A 25260-nucleotide genomic window follows, 5' to 3' on the forward strand; every position below is an offset into this window, starting at 1 on the left:
CATGTAAAGGAAGGGAAGTAGATTAGACTAATTATTTGTCCTATGTTCGTGACATGAAAGCAATCCATTGGGTTACAAATGATTCCTGTATGAATTTGACTTCTAATTATGTTCCTTGTTTAATAAAGGCTCTATGAAGTGTCTGAATAGTTCTGTTATAATCAATTTTCTTGCCAAATGTGTGTAGTTCATAAACGTCCATTCTCATCAAAATTATACTGTCTTGATCGTTACTGATTTCCATCACTAACTCCCATTCCGTCCAACCATTGTTATCATTCCATTGATGTCTATAGCATTTAGTGCATGTGACTCAAACCCTTGCGCCAATGGAGGTTTGTGCAGTGGTAACACCACCCATTTTTATTGCGATTGTCCCATCGCTTGGACAGGATTTGATTGTACAACAGGTAATTTTTTTGTTTTTTTTTCTATTTATGAAACAAACTTTTTTTTAAATGTTTTTCTTGAACAAATCAAAACAAATCACAAACAATCACAAGCAATCAAAACATTTACAAAATATTGTATCATTAAACAAAAAAAAAAGAGAGAGGAAATAAAAGGAAAAAAAGGCAGCCTTTTTATATCCAATCTTACATCAGCTCTAATCACTTATGGTTATCATGTAGGATTTTATAGATCAAAGAATTCAAACTTTTGAATTATCAAAATGGAGCAGTCATAATATAAAATAAATTAATCTGTGATATAATTCCTCTGCAAACGAGGGCAAAAGTTGCATGATAATAAGACAAAACCATACACTCTTCACAGGTAATTTTTTTTGTTCAAATGTCTTTAAGTGTTGAATCATAATGTTCTCAACAGTTTTATGATGTGCTAATCTCTCTAAAGTCAATTGTGATAGACAATGTTGAAATCACGATTTTATTGCAATTTCTTTTGATGGTGTTTTAATTTGTCAGAAGGGACAAGACAAATTGTTCTAAAATAATGTAATTTTATTCCTGATCAATAGCTTGTCATAGTATATTCTGATGTGTTATCTGTGGTTGAATTAACCATTTGTGTAATTTCTTAAAGCATAGGCATAATAATGTCTCATTTTAATCCAGAGCAGCTATTAGGCACTTACTGTTCATGTATTATATGGTAAAAAATAGTTTATAAGTTAATATGATGATGATCTGTTTGAAATACAACTTTATATTGTAAATCAAATGGTTCATTGTTTGAATAGTTTGATTGTCAATTCTTAATAAGAAGAAAGGTGATAATATGTGTTATGTAGGGGCAACTAGAAGATCAGCTTATATCTGAAAGGGCTTTCCAGGGTAAATAAGAGTTGCTATTACTGATATAACTACTAGGTTTGTTTTGATTACTTTGACTTCTTTAATCAAACAGCTAAGGATGCTTGTATTGGAGACCGTTGTCAGAATGGAGCAACTTGTTCAAATCAGTTTGATTTTGTGGTATGCACTTGTGCACCAGGCTGGACAGGAGATGTGTGCCACATAGGTGAGTATAATTGAATTCATATGCTTTAGGGCATTCTTCATCGTTAATATAATGTTCCATTAATAATGATAATATTCTGCATGTCTTCACCTCATACAGAAAAATACAATGTAATATAAAACTATAAAGAACATTCATGAGTAAACAATTTAATCAATAAATAATCACAAAAACAAAAGAATAAATGATTGATAGCAAATGCATTTTAACTCAACTCATATTCAGAGTTTAAATGTTATTTTGTTTTTGTCTCACCTGCATAGCAGAGTGAGACTATAGGCGCCGCTTTTCCGACGGCGGCGGCGACGGCGACGGCGGCGGCGGCGTCAACACCAAATCTTAACCTGAGGTTAAGTTTTTGAAATGACAGCATAACTTAGAAAGTATATGGACCTAGTTCATGAAACTTGGCCATAAGGTTAATCAAGTATTACTGAACATCCTGCCTGAGTTTCATGTCACATGACCAAGGTCAAAGGTCATTTAGGGTCAATGAACTTAGACCATGTTGGGGGAATCAACATCAAAATCTTAACCTAAGGTTAAGTTTTTGAAATGTCATCATAACTTAGAAAATATATGAACCTAGTTCATGAAACTTATACATAAGGTTAATCAAGTATCACTGAACGTCCTGCATGAGTTTCACGTCACATGACTAAGGTCAAAGGTCATTTAGGGTCAATGAACTTTGGCCGAATGGGGGTATCTGTTGAATTACCATCATAACTTTGAAAGTTTATGGATCTGATTCATGAAACTTGGACATAATAGTAATCAAGTATTACCGAACATCCTGTGCAAGTTTCAGGTCACATGATCAAGGTCAAAGGTCATTTAGGGTCAATGAACTTTGGCCAAATTGGGGTATTTGTTGAATTACAGCCATAAATTTGAAAGTGTGTTGGTCTAGTTCATAAAACTTGGACATAATAGTAATCAAGTATCACTGAACATCCTGTGCGAGTTTCAGGTCACATGATCAAGGTCAAAGGTCATGTAAGGTCAAAGAACTTTGGCCACGTTGGAGGTATTTGTTGAATTGCCATCATATCTCTATAAGTGTATTGGTCTAGTTCATAAAACGTGGAAATAAGAGTAACCAAGTATCACTGAACATCTTGTGCGAGTTATAGTAGTTTTCAAAATCAGCACTGCTGCTATATTGAATCGCGTGATGCAGGTGAGACGGCCAGAGGCATTCCACTTGTTTATTAAAAATGCTGATGCTTGAATCCTTAATAATCAAACTTAAATTAGAATGTCAGCATGTAGAGCTCAGTTGAATGAATATATTCAACAGAGTTTATTAAATAGTTTGATAATTATCTAGAAAGTGAATTATACAGTCCTTTGATCTTTTCTACTGCATATTGCGGAATGATAATTTTCTTAATACTGCATTTCACTGACCAGTATGATGTAATTAGCATTGACTTAGCATACTACTTCATATATTTCTTGTAGATATCAATGAATGTGAAAGCAACCCTTGTTTGAACAATGGCACCTGTGTGAATCAACTCAACGGTTTTCAATGCAACTGTACTGATGGATGGACTGGAGGCATATGTGAAATAGGTCAGTTAGATTTTACTTACTTTTTTCTTTCAAAGAAAGATTTTTATTTAAATTGAGACTTGAAAATAATTCAGATATTTCAACACAAATATAAAGACACAAATGTATCCACAACAACTGTCCAAGTGTACTTTATCTAATGAGAAAAGAAACATAAGGTTTTTTTTATGAAGAACTGTCTTAATCACCCATTAAGGTTCTAATATATTCAGAAAAGAAATCATATCTAACCGATCTCCTAACATCATGTTGAGAATATATCATAGTAAGCATGGCAAGTAAAGTGATTGACAGTAGACTATTGACCATCTCGGCAACCAAACAAAAACAAATATTTATTCATCAAATATCATATGACTATTTTGTTATAACCAATCTCATTACATCGTGTTGAGAATATATCAACATATTAGCATGGTGAGTAAAGTGATTGACAGTAGACTATCGACCATCTGGGCAACCAAACAAAAACAAATATTTATTCATCATAAATCATATGACTTTTTGTGGTTTTAATTTCTAGACATTAATGAATGTGAAAGTAGCCCATGTTCTGCCAATGCAACCTGCCAGAACCGGTTGGGATCTTACAACTGTTTGTGCCCATCTGGCTACACAGGAGATTACTGCAATATTGGTAGGTTTACTGTAGATTATCTGTTTATCAGCATTGTACCTGAAATTGCTGTTCTTTGTTTCATGTATATGATGTCAGAATCAATGTAATATAGGGTGTATAATCCTATGTTTGGAGAAATGAATATCATATAAGATATATATTTCTTGCCATACTTAAGAATAATAGAAATGGTATCAAAATATTTATTACAATAACAGCTTGTATGATTTGGTTTCAAGGATAGAGAATCAAGTCTTTTTTTATTCTTAAGATTAGAGAAAACAAACAAACAAATGCTGTCCAGTTATATATCTTAACGTAAAATGCAAGGTTTATTCAATATTTAAGTAGATGAAAAGAAAAAAGACCACCATTTAAGAAATTTGAGATTTTATGGCTTCATATATAGTTTTTGTTTTATGCATGGCTCTTTAATGCATGATTTGTCAGTTGATGTTGAAGCCTGTTCAATATATCAACAATACACATAAGTGAATTTGCAGATTCAAGAATTTACCAATTTGTAATTAATTCATATTTCTACCAACAACTTAATTTGACATATGTTTTCTTTGTAACAGATATTGATCAATGCAACCCCGATCCCTGTCAGAACGGAGCTACCTGTACGGACCTTGGTAATTCATACCAATGTACATGTCCTCCAGGATTCAGTGGAACCAACTGTGACAATGGTAACTGCACATCAGGGGCCCGTCTTACAAAGAATTACGATTGATTGGATCAATCGTAACTCTATGGAAATCCATCCATACCATAATTTTTTTCTACAGGAAATTTACACAATATCCTTTGTAAACAAAGAGAAGCACAGTAAATTTTCAAGAAAACAATGAATGCATGAATATACATCATAGTAAGAAAATATTTTGAACAAAAATGCATAATAGATGTTGAGGTTGCTGGCCCATAGTTGTGATTGATCGGATTAATCGTAACTCTTTGTAAGACGGGACCCAGAAATTATTGTGTGACTCTTCTTTCAAATGTGTTCAGACCTCAATTGCAATATTTTTGTGATAATTTGCATTTGCCAATTGCCCAGACCAACTTTGCAAATGCAGTAAAGGCCTGTGTAAAAGTTGATGATGTGTGAGTCTGATGGTAAAAGATGTTTGTTTGCACATACTCTTGTAGTCATGAATACGGGCCATCTGTCAAACATAGCTGCTTCATCATAGTGATACTTATTATTAGTACAGTACGTTGATACCAATATCTCCTGTAGTATTACAGCTAACCAATCTATACGTATGCACAAGTTTTATCATTTTATCATATGGATATTGTACTATTTCAGATGTTGATGACTGTGTTGGCAACCTCTGCCTAAATGGAGCAACCTGCATTGATATGCTCAACAGTTACCGGTGTGAATGCCCTATATCACATGCCGGAAACTTCTGTGAAATTGGTAAGTTTTTGTAATTTCACAGTACGTATGTGCGTTATCAAATTTTATGAAAAGAATTATACAAGACAATTTAATTGGTTTATTTTTCTTCTATAAATGTGTTGTGTTTAATTCAAGTTTCTACTATTTCAAACAGCATTCATTCAAGAAATAAGGATTACTTGAGTTTAAAGGAAATGCATTTCACTTTTCTCCTCTTAACTATTGGGAAAGCTATTTAACATGGAGGTACAATGTTTAATATATTTCGTTTTATTTTCTTTTTAGCGCTGAATCCTTGTGAGTCTGATCCATGTGGGTTCAACAGTACCTGTAACAACATGTTCACCTCCTATGTGTGTGTCTGTACTGACGGCTTCTCTGGAATCAACTGTGAACAAGGTCTGTTTTATCTTGTCTTCTTTTTCTCTCTCTTGTTTCCTGATTTAAACAATTTCATTTCTCAAGCTCTTACGAGACCGTCAATGATATTTTTAATGTATGCTTAAAACTAAACAAATGTATTTGCAGCAAGCAATGATTTCATGAGAAATTCATTAAAAATCAAAGTCAGTTGTCTCTATATTATCATAGCATTAGATGTGGTAATAATATATAAATGCATCTTGAAATGTAGGCTGAAAAACAATCACACCAAAGATCACCTACACAGATAACCACATATGGGACAGGCCCTAATTCTGGCTAGAATTCTACCCTTATATTGCACATGTTCACAATGTTGTTGTCTCTCATCATATTCACAGAGGTGCTTGAATGTTCCAGTAACCCTTGTATGAATAATGGAGTGTGCATAGATCTTATTGGGGAGTTCTCATGCTTCTGTGACTCCGGATGGACGGGAGAGCTTTGCGAGATAAGTAAGTGATTTTATTTGATTTGATTCATTCAAATATACATGTATGTTTATATTATCAACAAAGAGTATACATATGTGAAAGGATCATCATAATGATCATCATGATTTCTATTATAAAAGAGCATAAAAGGATATTCTTTGATGACCATATGTTGTTAAGCTCTTGATGTTTTGTTTCTTTTAAGGATGCTATGAAAAGGAATTGTCTTGAACTATTTATGTATTGCCTCAATATATTTTTTTCAAATTATATGCCTAGCTTAATTGATTCACACAGTACTTGCAGTTGTACAGATCATTATATGGAAGTCAATGTGCAGCCAAAAAGAATTAAAAATTGTACCAGTTATATGGAAAATAGGATGTGCCTGCTTGCAATTTCTTTTTGCAATAGGGATTAATTGATATTCTTGTTTTCAGATATTGACGAGTGCGAAAGTGATCCTTGTCTAAATGGAGCAACCTGTCTGGACATTGTAGATGGTTACACCTGTGACTGTGCTCTTGGTTATGAAGGCACTTTCTGTGAAACAGGTATGGAAACAAAACTTGTATTCTTTTGCATTCTTTTATTCATATCTACTCATAATAATGATACACTCTGCTGCTAGTTTTATCAAATGATTGAATGACAATACCTCATCAGTTCATTACAGTCACAGTTGAACTTGTGACGGAACATGTAAATTTTAATGCATGTAATTTACTTATATTTAAAAATCTAGATGTTGTGATTTTTTTTGGTTTAATCTATATCTGTACTTTATCTATTTAGATACTTTCTTAAAATTTGTTGAAGTCATCTTTTTTGTTTTCTGTTTTACTCTGCTAACTTTTGATCATCAACTTCCATACATGTTTTAAAATCAGAGACGGTGTTTTTCAATAATATTTGATCTGTCTTCAATCCATATCAATTTTATATGCCTTTTTCTTTGACAGAGATCCAAGAGTGTGCTAGCAATCCTTGCTTCAACGAGGCAACATGTCTTGATAATGTTGGTTCCTATCAATGTGTTTGCCCATCTGGTTGGACCGGGGTCCACTGTGAGACAGGTAAGCTCCATCATATCATCTGGTCAAATGTATTCTTAGATATTATAGTTAGTCATTACTGAAAGACAATCCTGCTTAGATATTGAAGCAAGAAGGAAATTGTTTTTTAATTGTTATGCTAGTAATAAAAGAGCCATTGATGTTACAATATAAATTCCCATAATATCTTGAAAGTAATTCTTAACGATTAGTTTTATCAATATCTTGAAAGCATGTTGTCTATGTCACCACCCACATGCATGGTGTAATCATATAATTTTGTAGAAAGCTTGCAATGTAGTACTTTTTTTCCTACTTTCGTATGAATCTTCTATTTCTTTTCTATGCCCTTGTTAAATATCTTCTCCAATGGTATTCCGTTTCACTCTCATCCATCTTCTTTGTCGCATATTTGTGTTTCACATAATCACTGAAATACACCTTGCTTGTTCAACGACCTTCACCTTTGCCCATCCCTTCATCACCGATGCACCCACTATCCTCCCACATCACTCTCTTTCTCCCCACATTAGAACTCAACGAGTGTAACAGCATGCCGTGTCAGAACGGAGCACAGTGCATTGACGAGATCGATGGATTTGTCTGTATCTGCGAGAACGGTTGGGCAGGTGTCACTTGTGAGATGGGTGAGTTCCCTTCACTGAAGTTATAAAGGGTTTGTAAGCCATAGACTACTGGATAATTACATTGCCATGTAATTGATAGGAGGATCAATTGACTGCCATTTTGGATTGGTTAACTGTAAATTTGTGAAATTGGCTCTGACTATACACCTTACTTATCAAAGGTGGGATATTTTTTTATCATTACTTATGGTGTGAATATGGGCATGTTAACCTGTCATTGACCAGTCAACAATTATCTTGAGATTATCTTTTTGCATTATAATTATTATATAACCCGACTTCTCTTTTTTTCCTTTGGAAATATTTTATGGTTTATAACTTGTAAACATTGTCTTTTTCTCCCAATTTGTAAAGAAATTGGTGAATGTGGAAGCAACCCTTGCCAGAATGGAGCTAATTGTATAGACTATGTGAATGGGTACTTCTGCCAGTGTAAAGCTGGTTGGGAAGGAGATTTATGTGAAACCGGTAAGTGGAAAATGCATTTCAATTAAAAAAAAAAGTATTGAGAGTATGAATGCATAGGATTAAATCAGAACTATATGAAAACTTGCCCATTTGCTAATTACATTGGCATCATTTACATCAAATGTATATCCGCACTGAATTAATCTATTTAAACCATACCCAAGTATTTTAATTTCCCTCTACATATGTATAACAGTGATGTTTAATTTTTAAAATTGTATGATGCTAGTTTTGAAAATAGTTTTGCCTAAAAATTATTATTCTGAAGTTGTTAATTTCTAGACATTTCTAGACATTTCATGTCAATTCATCATATTAATATAAATATCTCCAAAACGTGACTTAATTGATATCACATTATGTTATTTGTAACTGTTCCAAATAGAACATAATATGATCAAACCTCTTTTGAATGTATGATAATCCTAAAACTTCTCCATATCTATCCATTTTATTCAGATGTCAACGAATGTGAACGATTTGCCTGTATGAATGGAGCATCCTGCTTGGATCTTGTTGCTCAATTCCAGTGTACCTGTCTTCCGGGCTTTGCTGGGGTCGTTTGTGAAACTGGTCCGTATTGATCAACATTCCTGCTTGTTGAATATTTATATTTCATTTATTCATTTATTGGCAAAGAGTGGAAATCCCTTTTAGCAGAACTGATTTTCAAAGGGGTCCACGTACATGAACATACATTTTTATGTATTTAGAAGTGCAACATTAATTGATGTTATATACATATGTATATATATATATATAAACCAAAACAGTAAAGAAGTTAATTTAATAAATACATATATACAGATATATACATGTAGATGGTATAATAATAGCATAATATCTACATATTATGTGTCACCATAAATGAATGCCAGAGCCGTTTTGTTTTCTGGTTGTCTTTTCATCTGTCAATCCCATTGTCCTTGTGATAACTAAAATGCTTGACGGATCAACTTCAGTAGGTCTTTCTTAGACCAAGTATGAAGCATATTCCCTAAAGAGTATATTAACATATGCAAATCATATGCATATCATGATTTTCTTTTCTCTTTGTTATTGCAATTTTCTTATTACAGACCTTGATGAGTGTTTATCAGACCCTTGTGTTAATGGAGCTACATGTGTTGACAACCCAGGTTTCTACGAGTGTGAATGCATGCCAGGATATGAAGGGGCAAACTGTGAATCTGGTATGTACCCAACGACTTATATTAACCAATTATTGTTAAAGATGAATCATTGTGTTTGTTTACAGAATGATATGCACTTCTCACTGTAGGTTATTAAATTGCTATGGAAGCTTGATTGGTAGAGGTGTTGTGGATCAGTGGATAAGTCTCCGGACTTTGAACCACAAGGTCTGGGGTTCAAATCCCACCACAACACTCGCATCCTTTGGCAAGGCGTTTATCTACATTTGCCACTCTCCACCCAGGTGTAGTAAATGGGTATCGGGTAGGAAGGAATTGCTTGAATGCTCAAGCGTCCGATCATGATAGCCATGCTAAAGCCGGGGTAGTAGTATGCAGTGCTTAGAAACATTTGTATTAAGCGCTTTATAAATGTTGCATATTATTATTATTATTGATTGTAGAAGTTTGTAATACTATTCAAAGTGAAATAACTTGGATTTTAAACACTTAGGACCCTTTCTTGCAAACATTGTTTTGCATTTGAATTCATTGTATTTTATCATCTTTATAATTTGCATAGACATCGAAGAATGTGCCAGTAATCCCTGTCTAAATGGAGCCACCTGTTTGGAAGATTTTCTTGGTTATGAATGCATCTGTGCTCCAGGTTATAATGGAACCAACTGTGAACAAGGTAACATTTAAATGTAACCTTTAATTACCTAAATTTCTGTAATATGTAATTATAAGGTACTTAATTTTCTTTCTTCAGATATGTTTTTTTTTTTGTAAAAGAAATTTGCACAGTATCATCCTTTTAAGTCGACCCGATTCTAATTTACAGGATGCCATTATGAAACTGTTGTTGCATAAATAGTGTTTGTGTTCTAAAGTCTGAACATTCATTGCTTAGTTTTGAATTATAAATTACTCTCATTTCCTTCATTCAAAGTAGTCTTTGCATGAGATTGAGATTGTAATTTCTCTTTCACTGATTAATGAAATCTTACATTTCAAACTCTTATATTGCTGTTGAAGTACAATACTTTTAATTGATGATTTACATTTAGTTGCATTATTTTTTATTAACTTTCCATTGTATTGAAGTCTATTGTTGAAATCCCATATCCTCTTAGATTATATCCATTCAACAATATCATGTAAACTTGTGATAATATGTCTCCACTTTTTTTTGCCTTTTTAGGAGTCCAATTCTGCACCAATACGACTTGTCTAAATGGAGCAACCTGCATCGAGGTGTATCCAAACGTTCAATGTATATGTGCAGACGGATGGACAGGCGACAGCTGTGAAAATGGTATGCAGTCACTTCTTGATTAAAAAAAAGTTCATAACTATTATCTATATTGCTGTGATTGTACACATTCAGTAGGGACTGATTTATATTGACCATTTTAGAGGCACGCCTAGACATAATTTATGATGAATGCTATTAACACATCGTGAAGAAACAGAATCGGTCAATATCATTTTATTTGCTACAATCCAATTTATATCAGAATATATGCTAAATTATTTCATTTAGAATCGACACCAGTGTGAAATCATTCCCATTTCCAGAACGACCGTGACTTGACAATGTCCAGAATGTATGTATAGGTAGCTATCTAGACGAAGAGGATGACACATGGCCATTCTGTTAGCCTGCATTAAACATATTGTGGATGCAGGCTCATCTCCATGACAAGTCAGTAGGATATTCTGTCCAGTTATGTGATATGAATGTTTCACATGTCTATTTTTCAGATATTTTGGAGTGTGATAGCAATCCATGCCAGAATAATGCTACATGTTCTGATCTTACCAACGGCTATGAATGTCAGTGCCCCCCTGGTTGGAACGGTACAGAATGTGAACTTGACATTAATGAATGCGCTAATGACATCTGCCTGAACGGTGCAACCTGTATCAACCAAGTTGGCAATTATCAGTGCGTGTGCACTCCAGGCTGGGAAGGAAGCAATTGCGAGCTTGACATCCTAGAATGTGCGAGCAACCCATGCCAGAATGGAGCTAACTGCACCGACCTTACGAATGGATATGAGTGTGTCTGTGCCAAGGGATATAATGGCACACTTTGCGAGCTTGACATCAATGAATGTGCCAGTAGTCCATGCCAGAATGGCGCAAATTGTGTTGAGTCCGTTGGAGAGTATCAGTGTCAATGTCCGGTTGGTTACGAAGGCGTCAACTGCGAATTGGAGACTCTTGAATGCATGAGCAATCCCTGTCTGAATGGTGCTACCTGCTTGGACTTGATAGGAATGTACGAATGTCGCTGCCCTTCAGGTTGGTCTGGTCTCAACTGTGAAACTGAGATCAATGAGTGTGATTCATCTCCTTGCCTTCATAATTCTACTTGCATTGAGTTATTTGATGGATATGAATGCAACTGCACTGAGGACTACCGAGGTACAAACTGTGAAATTGAGATCATAGAGTGCAGTGATAACCCCTGTCAGAATGGAGCTACCTGTGTGGATATCGCTGATGACTATCAATGCACGTGTCCAGAAGGATGGACTGGCAGGAATTGTGAACTCGGTATGTAAACATTGTACAATGCAATACTGTTTCTATGCCAATACTTATCTTGTTCTGATTGCTGGTGGCAAAATTGTAGGAAAAAACATAATTTGTCATATTCTGTGTATTTATATCTGCAGGATTTGGCTTTTTATTTCCATCTTGTACCATAAGTAGCTCTGATTCAGCAATAACTTTTGCTCCATATACCTTCTGCTCCATTAACATATATGTATGTTCATTATTATAAGAATGGAATGGGAAGGATCAAAGTTTCGCATATTTGAATGATTACCAAGTAGTTAAAAGAGACTGCTCGTGTTTTGTTATTTGAGATTCATTTTTACACTGCTGTCATGATAATTTCCAATATGCTAGTGTATTTGTGTCATTTTTTATATTGTGTTTTTAGAAACCAATGAATGTGACAGTAACCCTTGCCAGAATGGTGCTACCTGCATTGACTTCTTCAACGGCTTCCTCTGTCAGTGTCCTGCAGGATATGCCGGAACACTGTGTGAAGAGGGTAAGATAGAATGTATATATTGTATCATGAAGACTTGATGATAGCAGGTACTTTATAGTATCCTCATCTGTCAGATTTGACATTTCTGGCACTGCACAATTATAACCCTGGACTTCACATTACTGCAATATTGCCCATCATTGTTTCAAGCAATAAATTCGTGCCAGGTACCCATTTTACCTCTCCTGGGTTGAGTGTTGTGCATTTAAGTTAACACCATCCTTAAGGCCATTATTGCTGCGGTATTATTTGAACTCTGAACTTTGTGATCTCTAGCCATGCGACATATCTACTCATACATCTCTAATTCTCTAATTGACTCGTCAACTTTGCGCTTTAAATGTTGATGTGACGTGTGAAAGAATTGTGTAATTGTTGAATGCATTTCGTCATGAGATGTTTTGTCCTTTACCATTTTATATAAGACTTTTAGATACGTGCAGACTCTTATGAGAACCATCTTATAATTGCATCGTGTTATGATGTCATAAAGATTTAATCACAACCACATCATTAATCACTTATCGATGTATTATAAGAATGTTAGTTTTCATGCATGCTTGTCAACGTGAATGCATCCGAAGCATCCGAAATTGTTTGTGCAATGCTTGATGTTCACATTATTTACCAAACTTTATCATTTTTATATGTAGATGTGGATGAGTGTGACCCAAACCCTTGTCAGAATGGAGCAACCTGCATGCAAGGAGAAGCAACATTCCAGTGTATTTGCACCCCAGGATGGCAGGGTGCTCGCTGTGAAGAAGGTTTGATTTGCTATGTCATGTTTCACAGAAAACTATATGCAGAAGAATGTCAAGACTAGGATGATGTAATATTAATATATGCGTATGGTTTTATTACAGTGTGGAGTTTTCTACGATGTAAGGAAATCATTGTGATCATGGTTATTATAATGTGAACATTTTATTCATTGATAACTTTTAGAGCATTATTTTTTTCTCGAAAAGCTCTATGCCCATTCAGGAACAATGAAGTAAAATACCTGAAAAAGAATGCTTTTTGACGGACTCCCATTTATTCACTCTTGTTTTAGTTTTAACCTGAAGTGTATTTTTTAAACCTGTAATGTATTGTAATAGTATTAATTTGCTCTCAAGCATTTTGAGCATTTAGTTAATATGAATAGTCCACTACATTTAATAAGATTTTGCACTTATTATTCTATGATCCTTAACTTCTTAACAATACACAGGTTAATACAATGAATGTCAGAAAATGTATTCATTTTTTGTGATATCTTCCTGCATATCTAGACATCCTGGAATGCTCAAGTGATCCATGCCAGAATGGAGGAACATGCATGGAGGAATCCAATGGTTATAGCTGTCAATGTGCACCCGGATGGACTGGTCCAGATTGTGATGATGGTAAATAAAGCAGTATTTTTGTTTTAGCCTACAGGGCTTATATTAGACCTTCCTGAAACTTGATATGAAAAGTTATAATGCTCTCAAGTTATGTCATGAAGTAATAATGGAAAAGAAATGGGGATCTGATATACTGAAAGATGAATAATTTTGTGGATTCCCTATAACAAAAACAATGATAATGTTAAATGTCTTTTTGTAAGTTACACTTATGTCTCTGAGTTTTTTGGAAGAAAATAGAGAAGTGATCATAGAAAAAATATATCATGATATGTCATAATGTTATTTGATTCATGTAGTCGAACAGGACTACAAAAGTTTTAAGTTTAAACATCTGATAAGTTGGACACAATACTGTTTTAGAAGATTATAAAAAAAATCATCATGGTATGTTTTTATTCACATAGAAATCATGGAGTGCATGAGCATGCCTTGCCAGAATGGTGCTACGTGTGTTGATCTGCTACCAGGGTATGAATGTAGATGCCCAGAAGGATGGAACGGTACCAACTGCGAGTTGGGTAAGTCAGCAATCTTTTGAAGATCTAATATGAGCTCTATTGCTGTTGGTGACCTAACATTTTCACCTTTGAGGTGCACTTTATAATACACTTGCTCCCTCTGCTTTTGGAAATTTCTAGATGCTCAACACTCTTGAGAAAAACTTTGATATGAATTCCTGCATGATTGCTTATGTACTCTTCACCTCCACAATGCTTTTATTTCAGAGATATATAACATCTCAGATACAGGGAAAATCACTCTGTGCAATAACCAAAATATATGCATTGTCCATTCTATATGGACATTGTTTAGAATATGACTTCTGTGCCTATTTCACTTTAATAAAGCATTGACATATTGCCAATATTTGTCCATGTCATTGTAGCAAATTGATTCATTTCTGCACTGACATAACCAGAAACTCTATGCCCTTGGTATTTCTCTAGAGGGAATTATCCTCTATCAAAACATAAGTGAATGGCTTCTGACTTTTTCCTTTGAAGCAAATGTTTATTCTTCTGTACACTTCAATTCTGCTCTTTGTGGTGTAGCTTGTTGTTTGATTATAACTTCTGAAGCAAAGAAGCTTCTCACCTATTCTCTGAAACTAAAACCTTGAATTTTCATAATCACCACCTTCTGTTTCTGACAAATCTCTCCTGTCACTTTCATAATAAAATTTTCTGCACCATTTGCTGTGCTGCTTTAGACATCTTGGAGTGTGCTAGTAATCCCTGCCTGAATGGAGCTACATGTCAAGATCTAAATCTTGGCTTTCAATGCCGATGTCCCCAAGGATGGAATGGTACACTTTGTGAGAATGGTATGCCTTAGTTTACTTTCACTTATTTCTATTTTTCTTTCTATGATGCATGATATGTAAGTCTGCTTGTACTTTGCAATTACAGCACTAAACAGAGCAATCTCCCCAATTGTGTTTAGACATCTCTGAGTACATTATTTTACACTAAATCCTCTTTTTTAAAAGAATTATTGATGGAATGAGATCATCGCTATTAAGAATATAAAATGCAATATATTCTCCTCACTGTTATGTTGATTTATCTTTATCACATTTATCTTGACTTATACTGACACATTTGCTTCCGCTATGTACTAGTATTAGCTTAAATTTATTCTTTATATCACATGCTGTGTATTACACAAAACAGATGTATGCACGTAAGTTAACATATTATCAACGTGTATGATTTTCTGCATTTGCCAGCAAATATTTATTTCCATGGCCTATTCAATTCCGTGACAGTTTAAGAGATCTGATTACTATGAATTACTACTTTCATTTTGTACCCGATCAGAGATTCTTGAATGTAGCAGTGACCCTTGTCTAAATGGAGCAACCTGTGTAGAGCTAATCGGAGGATATGAATGTATCTGTGCTGACGGTTGGAATGGAACAAACTGTGAGATAGGTAAGATGTGTCGTCTGATTTTATTTGATGTATTCATATACCACATTCGCAACAACAAAACAATAATTGCAAGTACATACAACCACTGGAAGACAGATAGTGCAATATCAATGGAGAGAATAGTGATGGTTATAAGTGGATTGATCTACTGAAAGGCTTGGTATGTTTGATGTAGAATCAGGATGAGGAGTGATTAAATTCTTTCCTAGTAGTTAGGTATTGGAGAAATTACTAAACAAAACACATGTACACTATATACAAATTAGCAGGAAAATACCAAATAAAAAACACAGGCATAAGTACAACCAAATGATTAAATGAGGATTGAAAATATTAGATATAACTACAAAATATATTTAGTATCTACATCAAATTGAACACTAGACGATAGGCCTGTTGGCAAAATTTCATGAAAATTCCTTGTTTGGTTATTTCAATGTTAGGTGTTACTGCAGTATATCCACAAAGAAAATATAGCTTCATTTTGCCCAATGATTCCATTCATTTATATCATAAACACAACTGCGTATCTTGAAATGTAATGACAACACATACTTTTTTTTACAAAAACACTATGAATATTTGATATGTCTCTTTATAGCTGATCATATGTATGCTCTCAGCAAATTCTTGATAAGAATGCACTTTGTCCTGCTTATAAATACTGATATATTCTTTCTCAAAACCAGAATCCAATGAATGCGTGAGCAATCCATGCCAGAATGGAGCAACCTGCCAACCATTTTTCAATGGTTTCTTGTGTTTCTGCGAACCTGGGTTTAATGGCACATTTTGTGAAACAGGTAATGCAATGGAATAGGTTTCATATAACGTTATCCATAAATTCGTCATATTTTGTTTAATTGTTTAATTAAAACACTACAAGGGAAAGGTTGCTACTAAAATTAATGCATAATTCCACTATTATATGATGGTTTAATTGATATTGAATTTGATCTAGCTTATCCCCCTATGAAACGTATTAAGAATGCTTAATTCTTTGTATTTCATGGTCCTACGGGGGGGGGCCTTCTTCTTTATTTTGCCAAAACTGTTGTATGTAGTGAGGTATCAAGCTCTGAGTTAGAGGTTGGTAGGTTATAGTCATGTTGATCTTGATATAATTCATTTGATTACAGACATTGATGAGTGCAACCCTGATCCTTGTCAGAATGGAGCCACCTGCACTGAAGGCATTGCAAGCTTCCTGTGCACATGCCCTCCTGGCTGGACTGGAACAACATGTGATGAAGGTAAGTACATGGTGCACCAATGAACTCTTGCACTTTCCGGTGATATGACAGGTCTGTAAAAGATTTACCTATGTTATGTGGCATTGTTGGCTTGTTGAAATGGTTTTGTATTGTTATATGTTTCTTTTTTTGCTATGTGCCATACTATGTTCTTTATACTGTGCACAGATTGAACCTGATTTTGATATAAATATTCTGCACAATAAAATACATGGATCATCATTGGTTTATCAAGTATAGCAGACTTTTGCAGCACCTGTCTTATAAGTTCAGAAGTAAAATCCTATATATTGATGATTCTTGAATGTTTCAGATATCCTAGAGTGTGCCAGTGACCCTTGTCTGAATGGAGCTACATGCATGGATGTCAATCAAGGCTATGTATGTGTCTGTCCACCTGGATTCTCAGGGTCTCTTTGTGAGCAAGGTAATGTACTTTCACGTAAAGAGCTATCCTATTCATTCTGTACTAGACCTGGATCCACCAGGACTGAAACCTAATGTAGTGAATTTTATAGACCTTACAAAAAATTAGTTTTTCACCAACTCTAAAACCTAGTGTAGACAAATTTATAGACCTGACAAAAATATTGTTTGATGAAGGGTTCGTCACCAATGCCCTGTGCCATGAATGGATGCAGTCAATTCTTAATTAATTGCTATTCTTTTATAAATGGTGTGATATATCCTCATGATTGAAATATTCAACATTTTATTAAAGACCCTGGTCTTGTAAACATTAAGGAATAAAAAGCCAATATGAATATAGAAATTTACCATATGAATGACTCATATTTTCAATGCTTATTTTAATTGATCCATATCTTTTCATGCCCTTTCATTTATACAGAATCCAGTGTCTGCATGCTGAACCCTTGCCAGAATGGGGCCACATGCTATAACTACACTGATGGTTTGCTATGCGAGTGTCCAATGGGCTTTAATGGAATTAACTGCCAGATAGCAATCAGTTGTGATCAGGACCCATGCTTGAACGGTGCATCTTGTGTTGGTGATGGTAGCGGCTATCGGTGTATCTGTGACTTTGGCTGGACTGGTACGAACTGTGAGACAGAGATCGATGAATGCCAGAGAATGAACTGCATGAATGGAGCTACATGCATTGATCTTGTTGCTGGCTATGTCTGCTTCTGTGAACCTGGCTTTGAAGGCATCTTTTGTCAAACAAGTACGTATTATGTATGCAGTGATGTGCATCTTTCCTTTATCTATAATTATTTTACAACGTGGAATTGCCTGAGAATAAACTTGCTGACTACATTCAGGATATATTTATTTTGCATTTTGTGATTACTCTTTAAATGCTTGTAAAGGTAAAGAGAATTCATTACAAAAATGATTAGAATCAAAGCACATCTTGCACTGGTATATATTTTGTTAATTACTCTGGAATTCCATGCAGGTTATTAGCTGTTTGCATTACTTGATTTCGAAATAGGCAATTAGAGTCTTGTATTTTTACATCTATTAGATATCGATGAATGCAGTAGTGAGCCCTGTCAGAACGGTGCAACCTGTGTGGATGAAGTAGATGGTTATCAATGTGTTTGTCCACTGGGTTGGACAGGCTTACACTGTGAAACCGGTAAGAAACTAATATGTGATCTTTATGTGTAGAGGTAATTTGGCTTAATAGACAAGTCTCATGACTCAGGACCTGGGTTCATATTCCGCCATGGTTTTTGTGTTCATTGGCAAGGCAATTAACCTACATTTGCCAATCTCCATCAAGGGGCAATAAATGGCTACCCTGTAGGAATGAATTCCTATAATGCGCAAGCACCTGATCAGTGTAACCATACTTTAGACAGGGTAATGTTATGCAACGCTTAGAAATGTATTAACTGCAATATAAATTTTGCTTATTACTAATATATTAGTGGCTTGATAAGTTGCATATGTATGAGATAACTGATTACTATAAGTTCAAAATTTTCTAAAGAGTTCATCATTTACAGATGTATTTTAATATGTACAGTTGTATATTAGCCATTCTAACTTTTTGCTACATATTATTGTTTGTATTTTATTTTATGTATTATTTTCTTGCCAAAATCAATTGCAATCTAGATCTTTAATAAAAGTTTGAACCTATCATGATTTCATGTCCTTGACGTCATCACTGGTATCAACATTCCGCATATTAAAATCAACAAGAACCATAACTGCATGCTTCAATCTTTCCATTGTAGATATCCCAGAGTGTGCAAGTGACCCTTGTATGAATGGAGCAACTTGTCTTGATCTCACTAATGGATATCAGTGTGTATGTGTTCTTGGATGGACGGGAACACACTGTGAATCAGGTCAGTTTATGATGTAGTAGATGATATCACCAATTTCCATTGCCAATTTCTAGGTATTGAGATTACATTCACAGATGCCATTTCATGGGGTATAGATATTTAGTTCCATTTTATGATTCATCAATGAGACTTAATTCAAACAAGTTTGCTGATTATTTTTGTAATGCTGGGAATGACAAAACAGTGACTAGTTTTAAACAGTCTGATATTTTTATGTTGAGTTCTGATTGTGGGTATTAGGTTATAGGAACAAGTTCTGTTGAATAAAGCTTATCTGTTGTTTAAATTAGAGATTGAAGATAGGATATCGCTGTTCATAATTTAGTATTCATATTCACTTTACAAAATGTATCATTGTAGTTCTTAGAAATGATAAAGGGGAATTTGAGATAGTTGTTTGAATGTTTTTTTTTAATGATATGTGAAATGAGCACAAAGCCCAAATTCTTCTGTATTGTCTGTATATTTCAGAAATTATGGAATGTGAAAGTATTCCTTGTCAGAACGGTGGCACCTGTATTGATCTGATTGGATCCTATGAGTGTAGATGCCCTGCAGGATGGACTGGAATCAACTGTGAAACAGGTAACCATTCATAAATGAAATTTGAAACCTAGATTCATAATGATGATTATAATTGATTTTTTTATTTCTTGCCTAACACTCACTTTACTTTTTCAGAAGTCGGTTCTATGAAATGATGCAGAACGATTGCTTCCAACTCTGTGTCAAAAGATTAGTGCCTGCTAGTTCCACATTTACTTCAGTGTAGTACCTATGAATTTCTTGTGGAAGGAAATCAACCTAATTTTGAATATTTTGTAGAAATTTAATCAATGTCCATTTTTTTCTAAAGTTTCTAGTTCAGTGTCTTCCTTAGATATTCTATCTGCCATAAACAACGTACATGAATAATCAAAGTATAATGAGTGTGATTGATTGAAATTTGCTTTATACAGATAATTCTTATAGTGTTGTGAATAACTTTGGTGTTAAATAAAGGTTCCCCTTTTTGTCTACCAAACACCCTGTATAGAATGATTGAAGCAATGAATTAATTTCTATACTTTGTTTCATTTAAAGATATTCTTGAATGCTCTAGTGATCCCTGTTTGAATGGTGCAACCTGCGAGGATCTGACTGATGGTTATATGTGTGTCTGTGCTCCGGGCTACAGTGGAATTACATGTCTGGATGGTAAGTGGGATATCCTTTAGATGTGTTTGACATCTTTGATACACACTAAAATTTGACAATCCACCTTAACCTTTAATTCTATCACTTTTACACAGCATTTTCACACACCACGAGAGTTCTTGTTTAATTTTGTTTTTGCAGTTATTTGGTTTTGTATGATGTAACACATAACAGATCATTCACAGTAATGTTTTTTTATGATTTTAAAGATTTTTCATTTTTTCCTGAGTAATAATATGTTTCATGTTACATTGAATATGAAGTTTGCAAAATTTGATGTTGTATTGAGTGCCTATTGTATTTTCTAATCTGTTAATATATAATCCATTAAAGCATTTCAATTCCTTTGTCTTTGTGTTATGTTTTGTGTTTCCGTGTGAAAAAAATGTTCAAATTATTCGCTTTATTTGCTTAACATGACATCTGCATTTTCACAGTTGAATGTTTTATTTTAATTTTCTAAACGTTTATTTGTAAATAAATGATCCTCTTTAACTATTTTTGTGATCTGAGCATTGTCCTTTGTTTGCAAAGTGTTTTTGTTGAATGTCCTATTCTTCTGCTGAAATGAACAGAATATCTGTAATTCGATAATCTATGTTTTAATCAATAATCTCCAATAATCAATTGAATTTTTAATGCAAGTAGTGTATATTAAAATCATAGTTGCGCTATGTATATTAATTTATGATTATTATTATGTTTGCATTGCATGAGGAAAAGTATAATCGCATGTAATATGGTGGAGTTTGCAAAAGCATGCCTGTTTAGGTATTCAATAATATTATGGTCACTGCTGAAGTCAAGTATTACCAATAATATGCCTCTTGTACATTCATATACTCTTGATAGAGATACCACCGAGATCTGGGCCCTGTTTTATGAAACTAGTTTTAATAAAAAAAAATTGGCAAGAACAGTTAAAAGCTACTGATATTCTTCAATCTGATTGGCTGATAGTAAATCGTTATAGAAACTGTCCATTTGTTATTATTACCACAAGTCTTTATGAAACAGGACCTTGAAATCAATTAAGCATGCTGCACTGAAATTTCATGACTTAAATGTCAATCTCTATGCATATCCATTTATAGTATTCCAAGCATCATACAAATGCTGAGTTCCACTTTGCTATTAATATTCTGATATCTGTGCAAGCTACATATGCAATTCTATCGAACAGTACACCACTTTTTTCTTGCTCGTAAGTTTTCATGTGCAATGTTATATGTGCAACTCCTAATATCTGACGGCTGGTAACAAAGCATGCGTAGTGAATTGAGAGCACGTTCCTAACCAACTGCTACAGTATTTTGAATTGTATGTAAGTATGTTTCATTTAACAATCTTGATGACTGTGCCATAAGGCTCTTCGTAAAGTTTCTTGCAACCATAAAAATAGCTTGAAATTTGCAAACCATGTGGGTTTCTCCATCAGAAAACCACAATAGATAAATTCAAATGTTAAGGAGATCATTGGGAAAAGTGTCATACTTTCTTCAAGTCTTTAACCTTAAGCATATATTTTGCATCTTCATATTTTTTTGTAAATTTTTGCATAATTTTGCAAACACTTTTGTGAAACATCCCCTTCATAACTTACCTGCCTCAGTGTGTGCACAAATCCTGTCATACATTGAAGCAATCACTCGTGTGTTATTGAATTGTGAATTTTGTTGAGTGTCACAGTGATGTAATTTGATTCATGATATTAATACACGTGTGTGATTAAAACTCTGATAACTAATCATCTAAAGATCGAAATGAAAGGTATATCTTTAATACACATTTTTTTTTCAATTCATTCATATGCCATTAGTTTCACTGAAGGGATTAGAAGATTTGCCATTAGATTTAGTTTTACATCTCATTAGATTTAGTTTATTTATCATATAGATTCTATACTACCAGTAATATTAAAAATGAAGAAAGAAACGTTTCCAGTAATATATATTTAAAAAAATGTAACATGTACATAAATAATCTTACATATTCAGAGTAAGTTTTTCAGCACTTTGGGACAATCATTCTGGCAATGTTAGACCTTCAATAAAAATTATCTGATTAACATAAAGTTTCAGGTTTGTTTTATTCCTTTCTGAATGCATGTAAATTAATATTGTGACAAATGTGATTAAGTTTCTGTATAAATTTCGGTCCTTTACTCTATCAAGCCAGTTAAAACAGATATATTTATATTTAATCATTTGTCAATTATGTTTACAGAAATCGATGAATGTGAGAGCAGTCCCTGTGAAAATGGTGCTACCTGCAATGACCTAGTGAACGGCTTAGAGTGTATCTGTACACCAGGATGGAATGGAACATTCTGTGAGATTGAGGTCATCGAATGTTCAAGTAATCCATGCCTAAATGGTGCCAGTTGTGTTGATCTCATTGCGGAATATCAGTGTGTTTGCCAACCGGGATGGAACGGAACTCACTGTGAAATAAATATAGATGACTGCATAGGCCATATGTGTGTCAATGGTGCTACCTGCATTGATGAAGTAGATGGATACAGTTGCCAGTGTCCAGAAGGTTGGGTTGGTCAGTTCTGTGGTATTGAGATCTTAGAATGTCTGAGCAACCCTTGTCTTAATGGAGCAAATTGTATAGACTTGATTCCAGGCTATCAATGTGAATGCACAACTGGATGGACAGGAACACACTGTGAAACTGAGATCATGGAGTGTTCTTCAGATCCTTGTCTGAATGGTGCTACCTGCACTGATCTAATTGGTGAATATGAATGTCAATGTGCCCCAGGCTGGAATGGAACTAACTGTGAAATAGGTAAGTGTCATTCATTATTGTTACTTGTGATTAAGAAAAGTAAGAATGTTTGATTATGAGCACGAATACATTCATGATATTACTTCTGAAAATATTTTTTTTAATTAATCAAATACAACATTAACACAACGTGCAAAGTATTTCTATTTCTATTTTCTTTATACTTCATTTTCCTTTTTCTTAACCGCTTAGAGGCAATTTTGCGATTTTGCGGTATATAAAATTGTTATTATTATTATTATAACATTAAACGTTACAGCTAATGTGCCCTGATTTTCTCTCCAGAAATCCTTGAGTGCGCCGGAGATCCATGCATGAATGGTGCTACCTGCGTTGACCTGATTGCCATGTATGAATGTATCTGTGCTCCAGGATGGAATGGTACCAATTGTGAGGTAGATATCCAGGAATGTTCCAGCAATCCATGTCGAAATGATGCAACCTGCGTTGACCAGATAGGATCATTCAGCTGTCAATGTCCTCTGGGATTCACTGGTGTACTATGCGAGGTTAACATAGAGGAATGCTCTAGCAATCCTTGTTTGAATGGAGCAACCTGTGTTGATCTAATTGGAGGATACAGATGTGAATGTGCTGTAGGCTGGGAGGGTATCAACTGTGAATTAGAAGATGAAGAATGCTCCAGTGATCCTTGTCAGAATGGAGCTACTTGTATTGATTTGATCGGAGAATATTCATGCCAGTGTGCTACAGGATGGAATGGAACCAACTGTGATATAGGTGAGTATGTATTACTAGCCTTTGCAAACTCGCAAACTTGTTTATTTGTAATGGCCCGAATGCCCGCCTCAGCTGCATTAAAACCTTGAGCATTCATCAAATCAGTTCAGATCCCATCTGATTTGTATTAAACATAAAAAATATGTAGAAGTGGCAAAGATTGTTGGCCAGTATTTATATATATATATATAGAGAGAGAGAGAGAAGGTTGGGGTTGAATAACAATTATTGAGTTTTCTGAATTTTTTCCTCAGGCCAATAAATTGAGGATTGTTGATAAATTTAATGGGGAATAGTCCCGTGTTAAATTTATATATTCGTATGGAAGAAGGATTAAGATTTTTCACTTGTTAAGATGCAATTACTTATTTTGCCATTTCAGAATCAGATGAATGTCTGAGCAATCCTTGTCTGAATGGGGCTACCTGCATCGATATCTTCAATGGATTCCAATGCCGATGCGCTCCTGGATGGGAAGGAGAGCTGTGTGCAGTGGGTATGTATATTGGCCTACTGTAAATGATAGCCATGGAAATGAATTTGAAATGTGCCCAGAAATCATAGGCTTAAGTCAAGTGCAGACATTGACAAGAACTTATGTGAACCTAAAATAATAATAATATACAAAATAGTGTTTGTTTAAATCTAATGCTGAAACCTGATCTATATGATTTTCATCGGATACCCAAATCATTTGATTTTACAACTGTAATATGTTTTAACAAATAGCTGCATTATATTCCTTGCTTTTTCAGAACAATGATCGTAAAATCAAATCTGCTTTGAATTGTTCTTTATAGTAATAAAACCACCTGAAGGCAACTTTCTCTCTTCACCATTCAAAATTCTTTTAGGGTAATGTTTTGTGACTATTAAATAAATTGTCTCTTATCATTTCCTTTGTTGCAGAAATTGTTGAGTGTGATATCATGCCCTGTCGAAATGGCGGAACATGTGTTGATTTATTTGCAAGTTTTCAATGTATCTGTCCCCCGGGTTGGCAAGGAGTGATATGTACAGAAGGTGAGCGTGTTAATCATGTCATACATTTCATGTAGCGTATGACCATAAAATATAAGAAGTGATATACTATCAATATAACAAAAAACCATGTGTGTGTTCTTTATTCAAAAGTGTCATAGAGGTTTTGATTGTTTATGACATTATGAGGAATATGTCATAGAATTTAAAGATCAGTCTCTCAAATCATTAAGAGAAATTAATTTAAGGCAACATGGACCAATTTCTTCCTGAGATTGTGTAATATGCAGACTGACCTA

General features: G+C 34.3%; 1 protein-coding gene across 27 annotated transcripts in view; it reads left to right on the top strand.

The window, feature by feature from the left end:
• The window catches only part of LOC129269699 (uncharacterized), a 181306-nt gene that overhangs the window by 79716 nt on the left and 76330 nt on the right, over window positions 1-25260 (top strand). For 25 of the 27 annotated variants that reach the window (XM_064105260.1, XM_064105258.1, XM_064105259.1 and 22 more), the window contains 35 exons: window positions 297-410; window positions 1372-1485; window positions 2953-3066; window positions 3590-3703; window positions 4267-4380; window positions 5007-5120; window positions 5388-5501; window positions 5867-5980; window positions 6400-6513; window positions 6922-7035; window positions 7548-7661; window positions 8016-8129; window positions 8589-8702; window positions 9209-9322; window positions 9846-9959; window positions 10470-10583; window positions 11033-11830; window positions 12225-12338; window positions 12992-13105; window positions 13616-13729; window positions 14137-14250; window positions 14943-15056; window positions 15553-15666; window positions 16356-16469; window positions 16806-16919; window positions 17233-17346; window positions 17770-18108; window positions 18412-18525; window positions 19133-19246; window positions 19718-19831; window positions 20330-20443; window positions 22670-23239; window positions 23525-23980; window positions 24363-24476; window positions 24890-25003. In XM_064105260.1, coding sequence (XP_063961330.1) covers window positions 297-410; window positions 1372-1485; window positions 2953-3066; window positions 3590-3703; window positions 4267-4380; window positions 5007-5120; window positions 5388-5501; window positions 5867-5980; window positions 6400-6513; window positions 6922-7035; window positions 7548-7661; window positions 8016-8129; window positions 8589-8702; window positions 9209-9322; window positions 9846-9959; window positions 10470-10583; window positions 11033-11830; window positions 12225-12338; window positions 12992-13105; window positions 13616-13729; window positions 14137-14250; window positions 14943-15056; window positions 15553-15666; window positions 16356-16469; window positions 16806-16919; window positions 17233-17346; window positions 17770-18108; window positions 18412-18525; window positions 19133-19246; window positions 19718-19831; window positions 20330-20443; window positions 22670-23239; window positions 23525-23980; window positions 24363-24476; window positions 24890-25003 — 5697 coding nt within the window. The remainder of the gene's footprint in view (window positions 1-296; window positions 411-1371; window positions 1486-2952; window positions 3067-3589; window positions 3704-4266; window positions 4381-5006; window positions 5121-5387; window positions 5502-5866; window positions 5981-6399; window positions 6514-6921; window positions 7036-7547; window positions 7662-8015; window positions 8130-8588; window positions 8703-9208; window positions 9323-9845; window positions 9960-10469; window positions 10584-11032; window positions 11831-12224; window positions 12339-12991; window positions 13106-13615; window positions 13730-14136; window positions 14251-14942; window positions 15057-15552; window positions 15667-16355; window positions 16470-16805; window positions 16920-17232; window positions 17347-17769; window positions 18109-18411; window positions 18526-19132; window positions 19247-19717; window positions 19832-20329; window positions 20444-22669; window positions 23240-23524; window positions 23981-24362; window positions 24477-24889; window positions 25004-25260) is intronic. The other 2 variants (XM_064105237.1, XM_064105236.1) reach the window with 2 other exon arrangements.

This window comes from Lytechinus pictus, chromosome 10 (genome assembly GCF_037042905.1).
Source record: "Lytechinus pictus isolate F3 Inbred chromosome 10, Lp3.0, whole genome shotgun sequence".
NCBI lineage: Eukaryota > Metazoa > Echinodermata > Echinoidea > Temnopleuroida > Toxopneustidae > Lytechinus > Lytechinus pictus.